An 18,689-nucleotide genomic window follows, 5' to 3' on the forward strand; every position below is an offset into this window, starting at 1 on the left:
TCACTATTTTAAATATTCTTTATAGATTCAGAGATGTCATATATTTATTATCATGAATTTTAAGAAAATCTCTAATTTTGATTTCTAGTTTATTTATTAGCCACCAGGGTTTAATAGAAGATATTTTTAAAATCTACATGGTTCATATCCTTTTTATTTTTAACATTTTTTTCCAGCTTTACTGGGATATAATTGATACATAATATTATATAACTTTAAGGTATACAGCATGTTGACTTGATTCATTTATATATTGTAAAATGATTTCCACCACAGAGTTACCTAACCCCTCCATCACTTCATATAATTACCATTTCTTCTTGTAGTGAGAACATTTAAAATGTATTCTCTTAGCAACCTTCAAGTATGTAAGACAGTATTGTTAACTATAATCACCACACTCCGCATTAGCTCCACAAAACATGTTTGTCTTATAACTGAAAGTTTGACCAGCGTCTCCCCATCTTCCTCACTCTCCAGTCCCTGGTAACCACCATTCTATACTCTGTGTCTGTAGGATCAACTTCTTGAGATTTCACATGTAAGTGATACCACGTAGCATTTTTCCTTCTCTGACTTATTTCACTTAGGATAATGCTGTCAAGTCCACCCATGTTACTGCAACTGGCAGAATTTCCTCTTCCTCATGGGTGAATAATATTCCTCTGTATGTATATGTATATGGTATCACATCTTCTTCATCCATTCATCTGTTGACTGATGCTTTGGTTGTTTTTATATCTTGGCTATTGTGAAAAATGCTACATTGAACCTATATAGGAGTGCAGATATCTCTTAAAGATACTGATTTCATTTCTTTTGGTTATCTTCTCAAAAGTGGGATTGCTGGATCATATATGATAGTTCTATTTTTGATTTCTTGAGGAACCTCCATACTGTCTTCCAAGTGACTGAACCAATTATATCACCACCACTGATGTGGTGTGCCAGAGTTCCCTTTTCTCTGCATCCTAGGCAGCACTCACTATCTTTTTTATGATAGCCAATCTAACAGGTGTGAGGTGGTTTTGGTTAGCATATTTTTGAAATTAGTGTTATCTCATTTAAAATTCACTACAAAAAGCTGAGTATTTTTTCTGAAACTGAGTATGCTTTATATTTCTCATTACAAATGAGGAAATTAAAATGCAAAATAATGTGGTAAGTAGTAAAATCTTGCCCTGTGATGTGAACCCAGGCCTCCAAATCTGACATCCAGTGTGCTTAATATTACACCAGCTGCATATAATATAGTTTCACCAAATTATTTCCTTTTACCTTATGAATACAAGCTAAGCACAATGTAAATATTTCAAAATTTCTTGTTAATATAGAAATATTTAATAGTCATCTAAATTTTATTGGTTTTTATTCTGAGTATGTAGAGATATTAAAGACTTGATAACCACTTAACATCCTTATGTGTCAGATGTTTCCTCACTTTTCATTTCTCTTTTCTTCCCCTACTTCATAATGATTCCAGTGAATATTATAAAATCTAAACCCTCAACCATTCATTGATTTTATTATTTGCAGTATAGATTTTTCTCCAAACAGGTAAACACAGCCCTTATCCTTAAAAATTAGTGGAGGAACTGAGAGATAACATTTGCAATTCCACGAATCAAATTAAAAGAGCTTACTTGACTTATCTTTGCTGTGGTCCAAGAAAAAAATTATCCCTTATGGCTTCCCTGCCCCACAGTATCCATACCATGTACATAAAGCACTTAAGAACAATCACAATATTTTGTGATCCATCTTTAATTCTGACCAAACTAACTTGAGTGTTTTAATAACTCTCACTGCAACTTGATCATCTGTTTATTCCCCAAGCAGCCGCTGGTCTTTTTCATGCCATGTAATTTACTGAATTGATTCTTACCAATACAGACATTATAAATACAATGGTCCCAAGGATTGTGAGCCTCCTTTACTTAGAAATTAGGCACAGTATTGATGTGAGTTCACTCTGGAGCAATTGTCATTGCTTGCAGGTATTAGTTGAATATTGCAATATTAATATGTGTGTGGAAGGATCTTAAAATCATCCATATCAACCCACTTACATTATTTATGAAGAATCAAGGCATCAGTTGATTTAGTAAATTATCCAATCTTACATATCAAGGACAAGATTTGAATTCACATTTTCTGAATCTTAGGCTGCTGCTATTTCCGCTACGCCAATTTAAGTGAGAGCTGTAATGTCCATTTTAATATCAGGTATGTGGGTGAAGAAACAAATCTAAAAGTTTTTGGAATAGATAAAGTCAGAAGAGCAATGTGGAATTAAAGAAGGGGCACCCAAACTTCAGGAGGGGAAAAAAGCCAACAAGTACAGGTAATTGCATGTAATAATTGGTTTAGTCTTAGAACAGTTCATTTAAAATACACTTATGGCAGAGTTTTGAGAAAGAAAAAAGAAAAAAAGCTAGTTTAGTGGCAAGATGAAAGGAGTTTGTCATGAATTTTAAGTACACATCCTCTCAGTTGGCTTTCAGTGCAGTTTGTAAAGTCTCAGATCTCAGTGGGAACTAGTTTACCTAAGAAGTCTTGTTTTAACTTTTGAGGCATATAGTATTATCTAACTTCTCCTAGATTCACCATACCATCTTCTGTCTCTATATAACCTGTCTCCTATTTGTTCCAAGTGAACTCCTGAAACAGGAAGCGTTTTCTGCTTCAAACTGCTTTGGTGAAAGTCTATAAAATCTAGCAGTTCAAAAAATATGTAAATTCAGGCAGCATGTTACTTAATGGTCTTTCTATGTAAAATATACTTGGAAATGTATGAAACCTTCAGGCTCTAGCTACATAATGTTCACCAACCTTTGAAAAATATTTGGCCTTGGTGGTATGGAACAAGGGTTATTCATGTCTGCATAACTGAAATAAACTGAAAATGAGAGGCTATTTCATTTTTATTCTAGACAATCTCCATTAGAAAATTGGAACATATTATGTTTCTCTATAGCCATTTTCCCTCCCCTTATTTCTATTCCTTTATCCTAACTACTGTAAGGAGACAGTGCCCACATTCCTTTCCACTTTTGTGTTCCCACTATCATGATTCTCGAACGTTGTTCATTCCAGTCCTTCATTCATCATGATGTTTTGAAAAAGTTACCATTCCCTTTCCCTTCAAAACTTGTTGGAAGTTAGCTGTGAAATTTTTTTTAGGTATTTTATAAACTGAGGAGTAAATCTTAAAATAGCTGAATTTTTCTTTCTTTCTATGAAGATTTGCATCTTGTAAGCAAATTTCTCTCTCTCTTTTTTTTTAAAGATTGTATTTATTTATTTGACAGAGACAGCCAGCAAGAGAGGGAACACAAGCAGGGGGAGTGGGAGAGGAAGAAGCGGGCTTCCAGCAGAGAAGCCTGATGTGGGGCTCCATCCCAGAACCCTGGGGTCACGCCCTGAGCCGAAGGCAGACGCTTAACGACTGCGCCACCCAGACACCCCCTGTAAGCAAATTTCTAAGTCATAAGAATTGATCTCGAATTGAATCAATTAAGATATCTGGAAAGACATGGGGAAATATTTGAACACTGTGAGCAGGGAAGTGATAAAACAGGGAACTATCTGGTAGTAGGCTACCACTAAATTATTTCATGCAAAAAATCTCACTTTGAATTTGATCACTGTATTTTTTCCTAGTTCTCCTCCCATCTGGAAATGTCAGAGTCCTTCCAGAAATCAGACTGAATGGCCTGGAATAATCAGTCAGTCATAACTGAATTCATACTACGGGGTCTCTCCAGTTCTTGGGAACTCCAGATCTTCTATTTCCTGTTTTTCTCCATAGTCCATGCATCCACTGTATTGGGCAACCTCCTTATTGTGCTCACCATCGTGTCAGAGCCATGCCTTCGCTCCCCCATGTACTTTTTGCTGGGCAATCTCTCCTTCATTGACATGTCTCTGGCTTCATTCGCCACCCCCAAAATGATTGCAGATTTCCTCAGTGAGCACAAAGCCATCTCTTTTGAAGGCTGCATCACTCAGATATTTTTCCTGCATCTGTTAGGGGGTGCTGAGATTGTACTGCTGATATCTATGTCTTTTGATCGGTACGTGGCTATATGTAAACCTCTACGTTACTTAACCATTATGAACCGAAGAATGTGTGTTGGGCTTGTCACGCTTTCCTGGATTGTTGGCATCTTTCATGCTCTGAGTCAGTTAGCATTTACTGTGAATCTGCCCTTCTGTGGACCCAATGAAGTGGACAGCTTCTTCTGTGACCTCCCCTTGGTGATCAAACTCGCCTGAGTAGACACATACATTCTGGGAGTGTTCATGATCTCAACCAGTGGCACGATTGCCCTGGTGTGTTTCATCCTCTTGGTGATTTCCTACACGGTCATCCTGGTCACTGTTCAGCAACATTCCTCTGGTGGGTCCTCCAAAGCGCTCTCCACTTGCAGTGCCCACTTCACCGTTGTGACTCTTTTCTTTGGCCCATGCATTTTCATCTATGTATGGCCTTTCACAAACTTCCCAAAAGACAAAGTGCTCTCAGTATTTTATACCATTTTCACCCCCCTCTTGAATCCAGTGATCTATACCCTTAGAAATAAAGATGTCAAGGATTCCATGAGAAAACTTAGTAGCCGCATCTTTAAGTCTAGGAAGACTGATCATACCCCTTGATTTCCTCATACAAAAATGAAATACTTGTTTCGCATTTATCCTCCTCATTCAGTTGGTCAACAAAGTGATGCTACTGCAAGAAACTGGTAGTTCATGGCAGAACTATTTATGTAATCAGTCTCCGCAGTCACTGAGTTCTGGTCATGTTAATTGTTCCTCATACAATATAACTTAACTACAGGGCACCATCAAACCTATACTCAACATTTTACTGCACAGAGACCCACTTTTGGACTATTCAACTTCTGTCGGATATAAACATATATTTGAATATTCCTTCCCCTGAGACATATGCATGTTTTAAGAGTAGATTCTCTCCTAGTCTCTTGTAATAGCCTCTAAGAAAAGAGGCAAGTGTGAAAACACCGACACCTAGTATAGTACCCCTGTACACTGAAGTTACAATGAAATTTTTTATTGGTGACAAAGGTGCTGATGAATGGATTATTTTAGTTTAAAAGTCAGGAAAAAGTGGAAGGTTCTTGGTAAGTAAAAATATTTGTTATTTAATGTTTTTGTAACCCATCTTTGATGAGAATAAGAATGTATCTTATTTATATTCTGTCCCTAAGTTCCCTAGAGTGGATTTTCCAATTTTAAAGTAGTACACTTAACTCCAGAAAATTCTTATAGATATATATATCTATCTATCTATATATATAGATAGATAGATAGATAGATAGATGATAGATAGATATAAAAGATTAATATGTGGTATACAGTAAATTCTATCCACGCTCCCATTCTAAAAGATGACACTAAGACCCAAAGACACAGCTTTTTCAGGGTCATGCTAGAGGCAGGATCTAGGTCATCCACCTACAAATAGAGATACATGTTTATTTTCTAAGCAGTAACAAGTTATTTTGGTGCTATACTTTTTGTTATATTGTTTCTGTAATCAAAAGATAAATAGTTATGTCCTAAAGGATCTGAGTCATTTTCCCCCTGATTAAACACAGTATTTGACTTAAAGGACCTATGAAATAGTGGTCTTTCAACATATTTGATATAGCTAATAACGGGAGTTTTTAGAAGATAGAAATCATCTAGCAGTATCTATTGATTTTACAGATCATGAAAGTGAGAATTGGGGAATAAATTTCCAAAGGTCATGTATATATATAATGACAGTATCCTAGAATGTGCCTGTCTTCTCTCTCTGTCTCCCTCTCTCTTGCCCTCTCTCTCTCTGTCTCTCTCAATTGAACAAGGGCTAGGTTATCTTCAAGAGCATTTGGTCATTGTCATTCTGAGAGCTACACATAGAAGAAATGTTTAATGCATATAAGTGGATGAACTGTAACCACAAATAATTATCTGCCTGCTTGCCATTGTCAAAGTTAGCATAACATTGTAATATTGTACTAGCTTGGGTTTAGATAAAGACAGATGAATATATAGAGATGACTGATGGGATAAATACATTGTAAAGAGTTGAAAGAAAGATAAACCAATCATTAGGGGAATGGATGAGCAGATAAATGGAAAAGGAGATGGATGGGGGGATGGCTGTATAGCAAGATAGACAAATACTTAAAATCATAAATAAGTGAAAAAATATCTTACTATATTGACTCAATAGTCCATGTGCTGAATCTATACAACTATAGATTGCAACTGTCACTTGTTTAAAATTTAAAGGCTATTGAATTTAGTAAAGTCAAAACAGGATACTCTGAAGTGTGTTTCTTGTGATGAAGTACAACCAGTTCAGTTTAGGAATATATTTAACGGTCACTTGAGAGATCCACCAATGAATTAACATTAGTAAAAAATAATAATAATTTATGGGGTGCCTGGGTGGCTCAGTTGTTAAGTGTCTGCCTTCGGCTCAGGGCATGATCCGGGTGTTCTGGGATTGAGCCCCGCATCAGGCTCCTCTGCTGGAAGCCTGCTTCTTCGTCTCCCACTCCCCCTGCTTGTGTTCCCTCTCTCGCTGGCTGTCTCTCTGTCTGTCAAATAAATAAAATCTTAAAATAATAATTTAAATACCTTTGGTTTATTTATGACTCTCTGAATATTACAAATCTGTTCTCCCACCTTCTCAACTCTGGTGATGAGATCAAGGTTCCAAGTTGAGTCTTTCATATTTCGTTCTGATCAACAGCATACGGTTGGCTCATCAGGGTAAGGAATGCTGCAAATCTTTTGTCAGACTGCAGATTTTGTGTTCCAGTTTAGCATCTTCACATACACACTGCTAGGATTATAGCCATATAAATGTCATGAGTTTCATTATCTGGAAATTTACGTGTGCTTGAAAATAAGATTCCAAGTATTAGGAGAACAACACGGGAAGTTAATCCCAAAGACAAAATCTAGATGGTTGGCATAAGCATCAACCTAGGAAAATTTGCATAATGGACTCCCATTCTCCATTCTAAGCCCTCCACCTACAGGGTCCTCTCCCTCCTTGCCTCGTATTCTCTGCTGACAATAAGTTATCTGAGCATCCCTTTTTACCTGTCATATAACACTGAGTCCCAACTCTGTGAAAGACAAACCTAGCAAACAATTTCAGGAAATAACCTGATTTTATGATGCCATCTCTTCACCTCAGAGAGTCATTAGCCTAATTGAAACTGTGTGTAGAGAAAGAAAAAGAAAGAAAGAAAAAGAAAGAAAGAAAAAGAAAGAAAGAAAAAGAAAGAAAGAAAAAGAAAGAAAGAAAAAGAAAGAAAGAAAAAGAAAGAAAGAAAAAGAAAGAAAGAAAAAGAAAGAAAGAAAAAGAAAGAAAGAAAAAGAAAGAAAGAAAAAGAAAGAAAGAAAAAGAAAGAAAGAAAAAGAAAGAAAGAAAAAGAAAGAAAGAAAAAGAAAGAAAGAAAAAGAAAGAAAGAAAAAGAAAGAAAGAAAAAGAAAGAAAGAAAAAGAAAGAAAGAAAAAGAAAGAAAGAAAAAGAAAGAAAGAAAAAGAAAGAAAGAAAAAGAAAGAAAGAAAAAGAAAGAAAGAAAGAAAGAAAGAAAGAAAGAAAGAAAGAAAGAAAAAGAAAGAAAGAAAGAAAGAAAAAGAAAAAAAAGAAAAAGGAGAGAGGAAAGAAAGAAAGAAAAAGAAAGAAAGAAAAAGAAAGAAAGAAAGAGAAAGAAAGAAGAAAGAAAGAAAAAGAAAGAAAGAAAGAAAGAAAGAAAGAAAAAGAAAGAAAGAAAAAGAAAGAAAGAAAAAGAAAGAAAGAGAAAAAGAAAGTAAGATCCATTGTTTCTGCTCAAAGAACTACTGTTCCCGGCTCATTCTAGGAGCCACAAGGATAATCAGGAATGTGGCCTTTCATTTGATGATGTTGACGATATAGCTGGGGATTTGTGACACTTTATTATCAGAAACTTGAAAAAAAGTGATTTGTTTCATGTGCCATTTTTTCTGGTCAGTTAACAGTTTGTGCTCCCCCGTCCCTTTGTACCAGAAAACCTACTTTACTTAGAAGATGTTACAGTTTGCATTTCAAAAAACTGTAGTGGTTTTAGAACCAAGACATAGTATGATTTTATAACACCCACCTTCAAGGTTTAACCTAAGCCCCACCTCTTCAGGGGAGGCTTTTTCAATTCTTTTATTAACTTCTCTCTCTCTCTTATTAACTTCTCTCTCTTCTCACAGCTAATATTTCCTGCATTATTGATTTTATACATTGCTTTAGATTGTTGCTTAACCATTTCTTAAGTCTGTGTCTTTTCTTCTTGTAATTTATAAGCATTTTAAGAACAGAAACTTTGCCCTTGCTTGTTTTTGTTGTTGTTATTCATTTGCTTGTAAATCTGTTTTTAGTATCTGCCATAGCATTTGACTCAGAGCACAGTCAGAAGCAGTGATTTGGTACTGCTTTTTAAACTAATTATGTTTTTCTAACTGTCCTTTTGCGTTTTCTTTGGTACTGTTCCACCATTCTTTGTATCATAGTAATCACAGAAATGTTGAGGTAGAGAGAATTTCAGAGATAAGTAGTTGCCCCTATCAAATTCTGACTCTGGAATTCTGCCATTAATTATGGGACCTTGTACAAACCTCTGATCTGATTAGATCTTCTATGAGGTCCTTTCAAGTACTATTATCATGTGTAGGACTTTTAATTGTCAATTCATTTTATCCTGCGGTAGTTCAAGTATAAAACTTCCTAAAAGTCAAGGGAAATTGAGAAGGTCAGAATCTATAGGAAAAGGGACTCTGGTTTTATATCCTTTAAATAATCCTGGATACCCAGGAAGGTGTGCGTCCCATAAATTTTGGTGTGTTGTGTTTTCATTTTCATTTTTCTTGAGATACGGTCTAACATCTGTTTTTTTTTAATATACAATGGTCATTTGAAAGTATGCTAATTTACACATATTTGTGAATTTTTCCATTTCCCTTTGGTATTGATTTCTAGTTTCATTCCAGTATGGTTGGGAAAGATGCTTGAGATGATTTCAGTCTTCTTAAATTTGTAATGACTAGTTTTGTGACCTAGCATGTGATCTTTTCTGGAGAGTGTTTCATGTGTACATGAGAAGAATGTATATTCTGGTCCTGTTGGGTGAAATGTTCTGGATATGTCTGTTAGGTCCATTCGGTCTGTAGTGTTGTTTGCACCTGCTGTTTCCTTACTGATATTTAGTCTGGATCATCTGTCCATTATCATTTGGGGTGTTGAAGCCTACTTTATTGTGTTGCTGTTTCTCCCTTCAGATATGTCAATGTTAGCTTTATATATTTAGGTGTTCTCATGTGCATATATATTTCTAATTGTTACATCTTCCTGTTGAATTGACCCGTTAGCATTACATAATGACCATCTTTGCTCTTGTGACAGTTTTTGACTTAAAATCTATTTTTTTTCAATATAAGTATACTCCTCCTCTCCTTTGGTTATCATTTGAATGAAATATATTTTTCCATCCCTTCACTTTGAGCCTGTGTGTGTCCTTAAATCTAAAGCAGATACCTTATAGACAGCATATAGTTGGATCTTGCTTTTTATCCCTTCAGTGACCCTATGTCTTTTGTTTGGTGAGTTTAATCTATTTACATTTAAAGTAATTATTTTTAGATAAGGACTTACTATAGTTGTTTTGTTGTTTTCTGTTTTGTAGTTCCTTTTGTTCCTCTTCTCCTCATCTTTACTTTCGATGTGTTGGTTCTTTGTAACGGTATGTTTTGATTCTTTTCTCTTTATCTTTTCTTGTATTGCTACAGATTTTATTCTTTGTGGTTACTGTGAGGCTTGCAAAAAAACTTCTTGTTATAACTGTCTGTTTTGGACTGATTACAGCTTAACTTTAATTGCGTACAAAAACTATACTTTTACCCCCTGACACACACTTTGTAGTGTTGTTGTAACAATTAAGCAGATAAAATAGCATGTCTAAAGCCCTCAAAAGAATGGAGTGTAGCACATGGGAGGAAGAGTAAAATTAGTGTTTAAGGGGGAAAGGAATGTAAAATAAGGAGGTAAGCAAGAGTCAGATGATTCATGTCCTACTATACACTGTAAGAATTTGTTATTGTATATTCCCTAGCCACATTAGTATTTTTTTTGTGATACATAGAATGAAGCCTGTCACATTTTAAGCTTTTAGTAATAAATATCTGAGAATAAATACATACATCATCTTCATCAATAATAAAATCAGCAATGTTAAAATCAGCATTAAATCAGAATATTTCACCCTTGGAGAGACAAGTGCTGAGCTGTATATGCCTCACTGGGGATGTCCAGGTCTCTTCTATAATCCTTCCTGCTCCCCTCCAGGTATTCTCTGTCACCTTAATGTAAAGGTTTCCACCAACTTGCATGTCATCCCCCCAGTGAAAACACACCAAAATGCCATTCAGAACTGACACCAATAAGCCAGCAAGATTGTTTCAGGGTATGAGAGGAGAAGAGATTCTGGGGCATAGCTTTAAGATGCAAGGTGATGGGAAAAGAAGAGAAGAGGTAAAAGGGAACCCTAGTTCCAGAAATTGCTGGGCTAACAGTTCCAAGTCACCTCACCTTATAACCTAAGATTCAGTGTTCTGGTTAAGTAAGCAAATTCAGGATTATACAGGAAAGTTGTAAAGAGATAAGAAGACCAGGATAACTTTTCTTCTGTAGCTCCAATGTAGTCTTCAAGTGCAAACTATATGTTTAGTACCCTGTGATCCACCGTAGAAAAAATAAGACAAGGCTTTTGTCAGATCACCTGAGAAGGCTATAAAAAGTGCATATTACCTAGTGCAAGACAAAACAGATAAGATCTCTGGTGTTAGCCCAGTCTAAAAACTCATTTACAGCTTAGAATTCTGGCCTAATGTTGGCAGGTTTGTTTTTCTTTCATTTTTAAAGAAAATCTATGAAGCTCTGTTTTCTTATGAAATCTTCCATTATCTAATTTTATTAAATTAGTTTGATTTCTTTATAAACCTTTGAGGAAAGACAAAAACATGTTGGGAATACAGGCTGTTGACTTGCAAACTCTGCTAAAGAATGATGAGAACACCGGGATAGAAGTTGACAAACTTGCCCCAAACCAGAAACCTAGTAAGTGGTATAGAGCTTGGGTTCCAATCAGACAACCAGGCTTCACTGGTGATACAGCCCCCACTCCAAGAGTTTTTTTAGTCTCGTGTGTACCGCAGACCCCTCTGAGCTTCAGTCAAGCTCAAAGCCTCCTCATTAGAATAATACTGCAAACGCATAAACTAAAATACATAGCACTGTAAGGAAAACCAATTACATTGAAATATAGTTATCAAACTGTGCTATGTGGACCGTTTGGGGTTTAATCGATTCCCCAGGAATTGGCTTTACCACGTAAATGCCCTGGTGGAAATTAGGTATTTATCCTACAGCTTCAGATTTATTCTAGCCAGTCTGACTTGATGCTTCACAGTTCCAATTTTATAGTTTCTTAAACAATACTTCTACCATGTCTCCAAATAAACTATTCCCTTATATTTTCATAAATGTGGGCAAAATCTTTCCGCCTGTAGTTGTAACTTTATTAATGTGCTAAAGTGAATAGGTAATTGTCACCATTCATTTCTCAGTTAATATTTATGATAAATCTAGTTATATAAGAATTTTAAACATTTCACTACTATCTTTTGAATGGGTAAAAGATAAAGGGAGACAAAATATGTGAACAATATTTTATCACTTTTGAATCATATAAACTTTACTTAAAAACATTGTGATAAAACAAGACACTGACCTGTAGAACATTTATTAATTATTTTCCCCTTTCATGCCATCATGGTATATATTTCAACTTAAAATGATTAAGAAATTTCTTTTTTTTTATAATCATATTTTTTATTATGTTAGTCACCATACAGTACACCCCTGGTTTCTGATGTAAAGTTCGATGATTCATTAGTTGCGTATAACACCCAGTGCACCATGCAATACGTGCCCTCCTTACTACCCATCACCAGTCTATCCCATTCCCCCATCCTCCTCCCCTCTGAAGCCCTCAGTTTGTTTCTCAGAGTCCATAAAATATAATACTTCCTTTGAAAAACACAGACCTATAAAGGACATTAACTACATCAATGCACCAAAGATTAATAATTGGCACAAATCCAATATTTTAACATTAGTTAATATTAGGTAAATTGGCACATCCTATTATAGTCTTACAACCATGTTCTTGAAGTTCAAGTAAGCATATCTATTTCTATTCCATTTACCCTGTCATTTATGCATGTCTAACACAATGGCAATAATAACAATGATATTATTAGTTAGCATTCATTAAACCTTTAATGAGTGCCAAGCACTGTTAATTATGTTACATGTCTTTTTGTTTAATTTTTTACAATATTCCTAGTCTACATTTTATAGGTGAAAAAACAGAGTCTCAGAAACATTAAGAATACATGCTCAAAGTTGTACAACAAGAAAGTGGTGAGATTGGAATTTCACCTATAACAGACTGGTCCCATCTAATTGCTAGATATATGTTTCTTAAAAACAGAGAAACAGATCTTGTACATTAATGTATCACAAGCACCCAGGAAAGACCTTAAACGGAGTAGGTTCTCAATGAGTAGTTATTGAACTAAAGACTTATCAGAAGCAGGGTTTATATTTAAAACAAAGATGTGGAGATTCCTCAAAAAGCTAAAAACAGAACTACCCTATGGCCCAGCAATTGCACTACTAGGTATTTATACAGAGGATACAAACAGTGATTCCGAAGGGCTTATGTATCCCAATCATTATAGCAGCAGTGTCCACAATAGCCAGAATTTGGAAAGAGCCCAGATGTCCACTGACAGATGAATGGATAAAGAAGATGTGGTATATATATATATACAATGGAATACTATTCAGCCATCAAAAAATGAAATCTTGCCATTTGCAACAAGGTGGGTGGAACTAGAGTATATTATGCTAAGTGCAATAAGGCAGAGAAAGACAAATACCATATGATTTCACTCATGTGGAATATAGGAAACAAAACTGATGAACACAGGAGAAGGGAAGGAAAAATAAGATAAAACAGAGAGAGAGACAAACCATAAGTGACTCTTAACTATAAGAAACAAACTGAGGGTTGCCGGAGGGGAGGTGGTGGGGTAATGAGGTAATTGAGTAATGGGCATTAAGGAGACACGTGATGTAATGAGCACTGGGTATTATATGCAACTGGTGAATCACTAAATTCTACCCCTGAAACTGATAATTCACTATATGTTAATTAACTTGAATTTAAATAAAATCTAAAATTAAATTAAATTTAAAAAATTAAAACGAAGATGATAGTTTTTACTGAAGAATGGAATTGAGACAAAAGGACATTTTTACCTTCACTTTTTGTCATTTGTCTGATTGACTTTGAGGCAAGAAGGAAGAGTTTATGATTTGGCTAAAAATGAACTAGTATTTTAAAATAGAATATGGTTTTATACCTAACTCCAACTCTACATTTCTTCATAAACTTCTGCCACATTATTTAACTTCAGATATTAAGTATTTGGCTTGGAGATTTGTTGAAGCATGCTGAAACCTTAGAGATACAGAATAAATGTCAGAAACTATTAATACCATTAATGCCAAACTGTCTAAATCCATCATAACAGATTGCTTCTTAAACTATTTTCACATACTTTAGTCAGTTCAAAGAGATACAGCCTATCAGTATACTGTTATTCATAAAAATCAAAGTATCTGGCAATCTAATCTAATTTTTTCCAACTACCCTCCGTGTCAGCAATGGAAAAATAGAAAGTGTTCTTTTGTTTTTCTGCCATATGTCTTAAGAAGCCACAGTCAAAGAGACATCCTAAAACTAGAATATCAAATTTTATAAGCTTCTGGTTTCACCGGAATGCAGTTATTCTTTAAAAGCATACTACTTACAAATAAGATGCATTTTCAGTCAGAGTCTGTGCAGGTGGGAAAGGTAAAGAAAATGACATTTTTAGAGTCTATTCTGTCCACTTCCCATAAAATCATCACAACAAACAATCTATTATCTTCACAATAAAAATTAAAAAGGCTAGAGATATAAAGTGACTATCCTAGGATAGCCCAACTACGAAATGACAGATCCAAAATTTAATTCTGAGGTCTGTGTATATTCAGAGAAATGATCTTTGCCCCTTACAGTGATTCAGTCTTGAACCAGCTCTATGAATTCTCTGCATCTTAGCTTCTTCATCAGCTGTTAGGGAAGTGATTTGGTCAGCTGATTTCCAAAGACTACCTTGTAATAAAAAATCTCTTTAACACAATCAACAATAAACCAGAATAGGGAGAATTGTGCTATATGCTTTTTAAATTAGTTTCATCTTTTTTTCTTATAGGCTACATTATATTGAAAATGAGAAACAAAACTCATACTAAGACTAATAATATTTTGGAAATGACAGACTTGTCATGAATGAAGTAGTTAATTTTCCAAACATTTAGTCTTGATATTAAATGAATTCATCATATCTCTAATATTCAGTCAGGTTTAAAAAGTTAATCAGACTTCAGTGGTTCACTTTCTACATTTTAAACTTCACAAATGGCCATTTAATCAGTTATTTGCTATATTAAATATCAAGTGTGGTAGTGATCAGTATACTTCTTTAAAAAACATATTGTTAAATTTCACATCCTCCAAACTATTCTGTTTTGTTTAAAGCTGACTCAGAACTCAAGGAGTTGGTTGTAATAAATCAGGATTGTTCAGCTTTATTCAGAAGAAACTCTTCATGATATGAATTTCCCCACAAAAATATCCCCAATGTATGAAAAAAACCTTGTTATGCCCAATACTCTTAACCAAAGTTCTGCAAGTGGACACCATCAGAGTGCCACAAGGCTGCCACTGAGTGGGAATGTTCTGGGTTAGAAGACAAGAGAATAGTAATTTTTCTCAGGCTTCTCTAAGTTGACTGAGGTATGTTGATAGGACTTAGGGATGTATGAAGCCCTGAATTTACGTTTTGATGATATCTGCATTTTTCTATGAAAATAGCCTATAGATTTCAACAGATTTTCAAATGTATCCATAATCTCAAAAGGCTTGCAAACATCTCACTAACTTCTAGGCAAGATATTTCACATCTCTCAACCCTGGCTTCTTATTTTTGTGAATTTAGACTAAAGGACTTGAAATGAAGATCTAAGTTTAATTATCTTTTGCTATAAGGAGAAAACTGATGATGTAAATCTCAGACAGGAGATTCATTGCACTGGGTATCTTGGAGTAGTTTTCCCAAGGTTTAAGTTTTGATTACTTAGTTTCTTCTTCACAGCTGTCTTCACTTCCTGATTTCTCAAGGTATAGATAAGTGGATTCAGAAAGGGGGTGAAGATGGTATAGAAAACAGACAGAACTTTGTCTACCAGGAAGTTGGTGAAAGGCCACACATAGATAAAGATGCAGGGCCCAAAGAACATTAACACAACCATGAAATGTGCAGTGCAGGTAGACAAAGCCTTAGATGTTCCTGTAGAGGAGCGGTCCTTGATTGTGACAAGCACAATGACATAGGAGGTGAGCAAAAGCAGAAAACTTATAAGAGCAATCACACCACTGGTTGAGATCATGAAGATTCCAAGAACATACATATCTATACAAGCCAGCTGGATGACCAAAGGAAGGTCACAGAAGAAACTGTCTACAACATTGGGACCACAGAAGGGTAAATAGAGGGTAAAAGCTAACTGGCTCATTGTATGCAGGAAGCCCACTGTCCAAGAGGTTACCACAAGCCCAGCACATACTCTTTGGCTCATAATTGTTGAATAATGGAGAGGTTTGCATATGGCAATGTACCTGTCAAAAGACATGGAGATCAGCAGCACAATCTCAGTCCCAGTAAAGAGGTGCAAAAAGAAGATCTGAGAAATGCAGCCCTCAAAGGAGATGGTCTTACGCTCAGCAAAGAAGTCCATGATCATCTTTGGAGTGGCAAAGGAGGACAGGCACACGTCAATGAGAGACAGGTTGCTGAGTAGGAAATACATGGGGGAGTGGAGGTGTGGGGTGGATAGAACTGTGAGCAACATCAGGCCATTGCCCAACATAGTTATCAAATAGAGAACAGAAAACATCACAAAGAAAAAAGTCTGGAGCTCAGGAGAATCAGTAAGTCCAAGTAATACAAATTCAGACACTCTAGAATGGTTGAACCCCTCCATTGATCTGCAGACTGCTCTGTCATGACAAAATAAGACAAAATGACATAGTTAGAAAATGTGACACTTTTACGATTACATATGAAGGAGTTATTATATCAATTAGTAATTCACCAGAACATTGATTACCTTAAAGCCTACTAATAACTATCTCAGTAAAGATTTTTCCCTTTGGAACAAAGTTAACAATTGCCATCAGATAGCACTTCGAATGGACAGCTTCTTGGTTTTGACCAACATCGGTACATTTTGGGTTATACTTATCATATACCCACACAATAATATTCCCATTCTGAATACTAAGGAGTTACATAATCCATATTTATAGAGTGAGATTACCCTAAATTAGTGTGCTCTACTTAATAAGTCAGTTATGTAAAAGTTTAAATGAGGGTTGAAATCTCCAAACTTTCTGTTAAACAACAACAATAAAAATATAATTATGTCAAATCCATCATTGAATGCTGGATGTAACTAATAGTTTAACATAACAATTTCAAAAGACCCATTAAGTATCCTATGAGGGTAATAAATGATTCTTTTAGTGGTCTCCTGTTTTCTCAGCTACAGAAAAATCCAGTTCTATTCTCACTTCACTTGCAAATTTTCAAATTGTTTTGTCACTATTGATAAGTATTATTTTTAATATGTAATATATAAATAATTTCTTAATTCCATAAAACTATTGATAACTAAAAGGTTTACCTGAAACATGAGTTATTCTCGATTTTATTTTATGATCTCAAAGAAACGCTTAAAAAAGAGAGAATATCCCTCCTTTACATCTCATGCTATTCCAACAAAGCTGCTTTTTTAGACTAAAAAGAAAAATAGATTCGAGGACTGAGCCAGAAATATACAAGATGAGTGTTGGGCATCTTGTAATACCAGAATATAAGGTGCTTAAAACAAGACAAGCAAAAAACCCACTTAGGTGGTAGTATTTCAAAGTGACACAGGAGCCACTGGGGGGAAGAAAAAGACAGTTCAAGGACTCAGACTCACTTTTCAAAATTGAGTTTTTTATTTGCAGCACATTGCAAGTGCTACAAATACCTTCTATGATGTTTTTCATCAAAGTAACCTCCTGTTTTCCCATTAGAGAAAAGTTTGGCTTCATCCTTACTTATTTGCACATATTCAAATTGTTCTGTCAATATTAATAAATATTTGTAAGATTTATCAGAGAACAATATTCTAGAAATCTGACAACTGAACTGTGGCAAAGTAGTTAAAAGGGTTAAGGTGTCCTTAACCTGCTTTGTGACTTTGATCATACCTGAGTAGCCTCTGTAAGATTTGATGTCTTTACCTGAGAGCATTAAATTAGATAGCTTGCATAAAGCCCTTATATCTCCTGGACAACATTCAAGAACTCTCTAGGTTTCAAAATCCAAATTTAAGAATACTGCTGAAGGGGCGCCTGGGTGGCACAGTGGTTGAGTGTCTGCCTTCAGCTCGGGGCGTGATCCCGGCATTGTGGGATCGAGCCCCGCATCAGGCTCCTCCGCTGTGCGCCTGCTTCTTCCTCTCCTACTCCCCCTGCTTGTATTCCCTCTCTCGCTGGCTGTCTCTATCTCTGTCAAATAAATAAATAAAATCTTTAAAAAAAAAAGAATACTGCTCAAAAGTAATCAGCTTGTTTTATTTCATTAATAATTATAATAATTGCAGTAAACATATTCAAATCTAGTTTAAATTCAGGGATTTAGAAGAAGATATGTGCTTATAAAATCATTTCATCTTTTTGAAGTTAAATTACTTCTTTCCAAATGAAAATTATGAGTACCTTGATGTATCAAAAATCTCAGCCTCACTCATTTGAATACTTGTTCTATTTTCCTAACTTAATGTAATTAGTAATGAGAATGCAAACTATTATACCTAATTTATATATGTATATACACACATATATGTATATATGATAATATATTGTGTATTCATTTATAAGTGAATAAACAGTTGCCAGGTTTTTTCTCCTTTCATTTCCTGAAAGGCATCTCTAATACCTATTTAATGAAATCATCCATCTTTATGTCTTCAAGTTATATATATTTTTCCTTACTACCCCTTCATTATATTTGCTCTATAGAATTATTAAATGAATTTTCTTTGCCACCTGACAAACACAAACCATGACTGCTTCTCAAGATCCTTCATATTATTTCCAGCTTTTAACCTACCAGCTATACATCAGGAATCAAAAACACTACATCCTTCAAGCTTCAGAAGCCTTTTGAAATCACCATGGTCCTTAGTAAGCGTCAGAAGCCTGGAGCATGGATATATGTTTTCCCAGTCCTGGTATAAGAGCCTCTAGAAAGCAGCGGCCTTTAGGAGCTGAGGGATTGGATACTCCTGTCTACTTGCAGTGGGAGTTATTAAAATGTTCCTCTGACTTTTCCCAAAGTTGCAAGAATTGTGGAGCATGTCTTTG

The 18,689-nt window shown here is 35.2% G+C and overlaps 2 protein-coding genes across 2 annotated transcripts; one reads left to right on the forward strand and one right to left on the reverse strand.

The window, feature by feature from the left end:
* The first annotated feature begins 3,396 nt into the window (after positions 1 to 3,396).
* On the forward strand, positions 3,397 to 4,753 carry LOC103656781 (olfactory receptor 4K3). Its single transcript, XM_008684211.2, is given in 1 exon segment — positions 3,397 to 4,753. A coding segment is annotated over 1 exon segment (948 nt). The 5' UTR covers positions 3,397 to 3,711; the 3' UTR covers positions 4,660 to 4,753.
* Positions 4,754 to 15,295: 10,542 nt separating this feature from the next.
* On the reverse strand, positions 15,296 to 16,333 carry LOC103656782 (olfactory receptor 4K2-like). The gene has a single exon (XM_008684212.2). It carries the CDS (start codon positions 16,253 to 16,255, stop codon positions 15,296 to 15,298), a length of 960 nt encoding a protein of 319 aa, XP_008682434.2. The 5' UTR covers positions 16,256 to 16,333.
* Between the last annotated feature and the right edge of the window lie 2,356 nt (positions 16,334 to 18,689).

Source organism: Ursus maritimus, unplaced genomic scaffold (genome assembly GCF_017311325.1).
Source record: "Ursus maritimus isolate PB19 unplaced genomic scaffold, ASM1731132v1 scaffold_193, whole genome shotgun sequence".
Taxonomy (NCBI): Eukaryota; Metazoa; Chordata; class Mammalia; order Carnivora; family Ursidae; genus Ursus; species Ursus maritimus.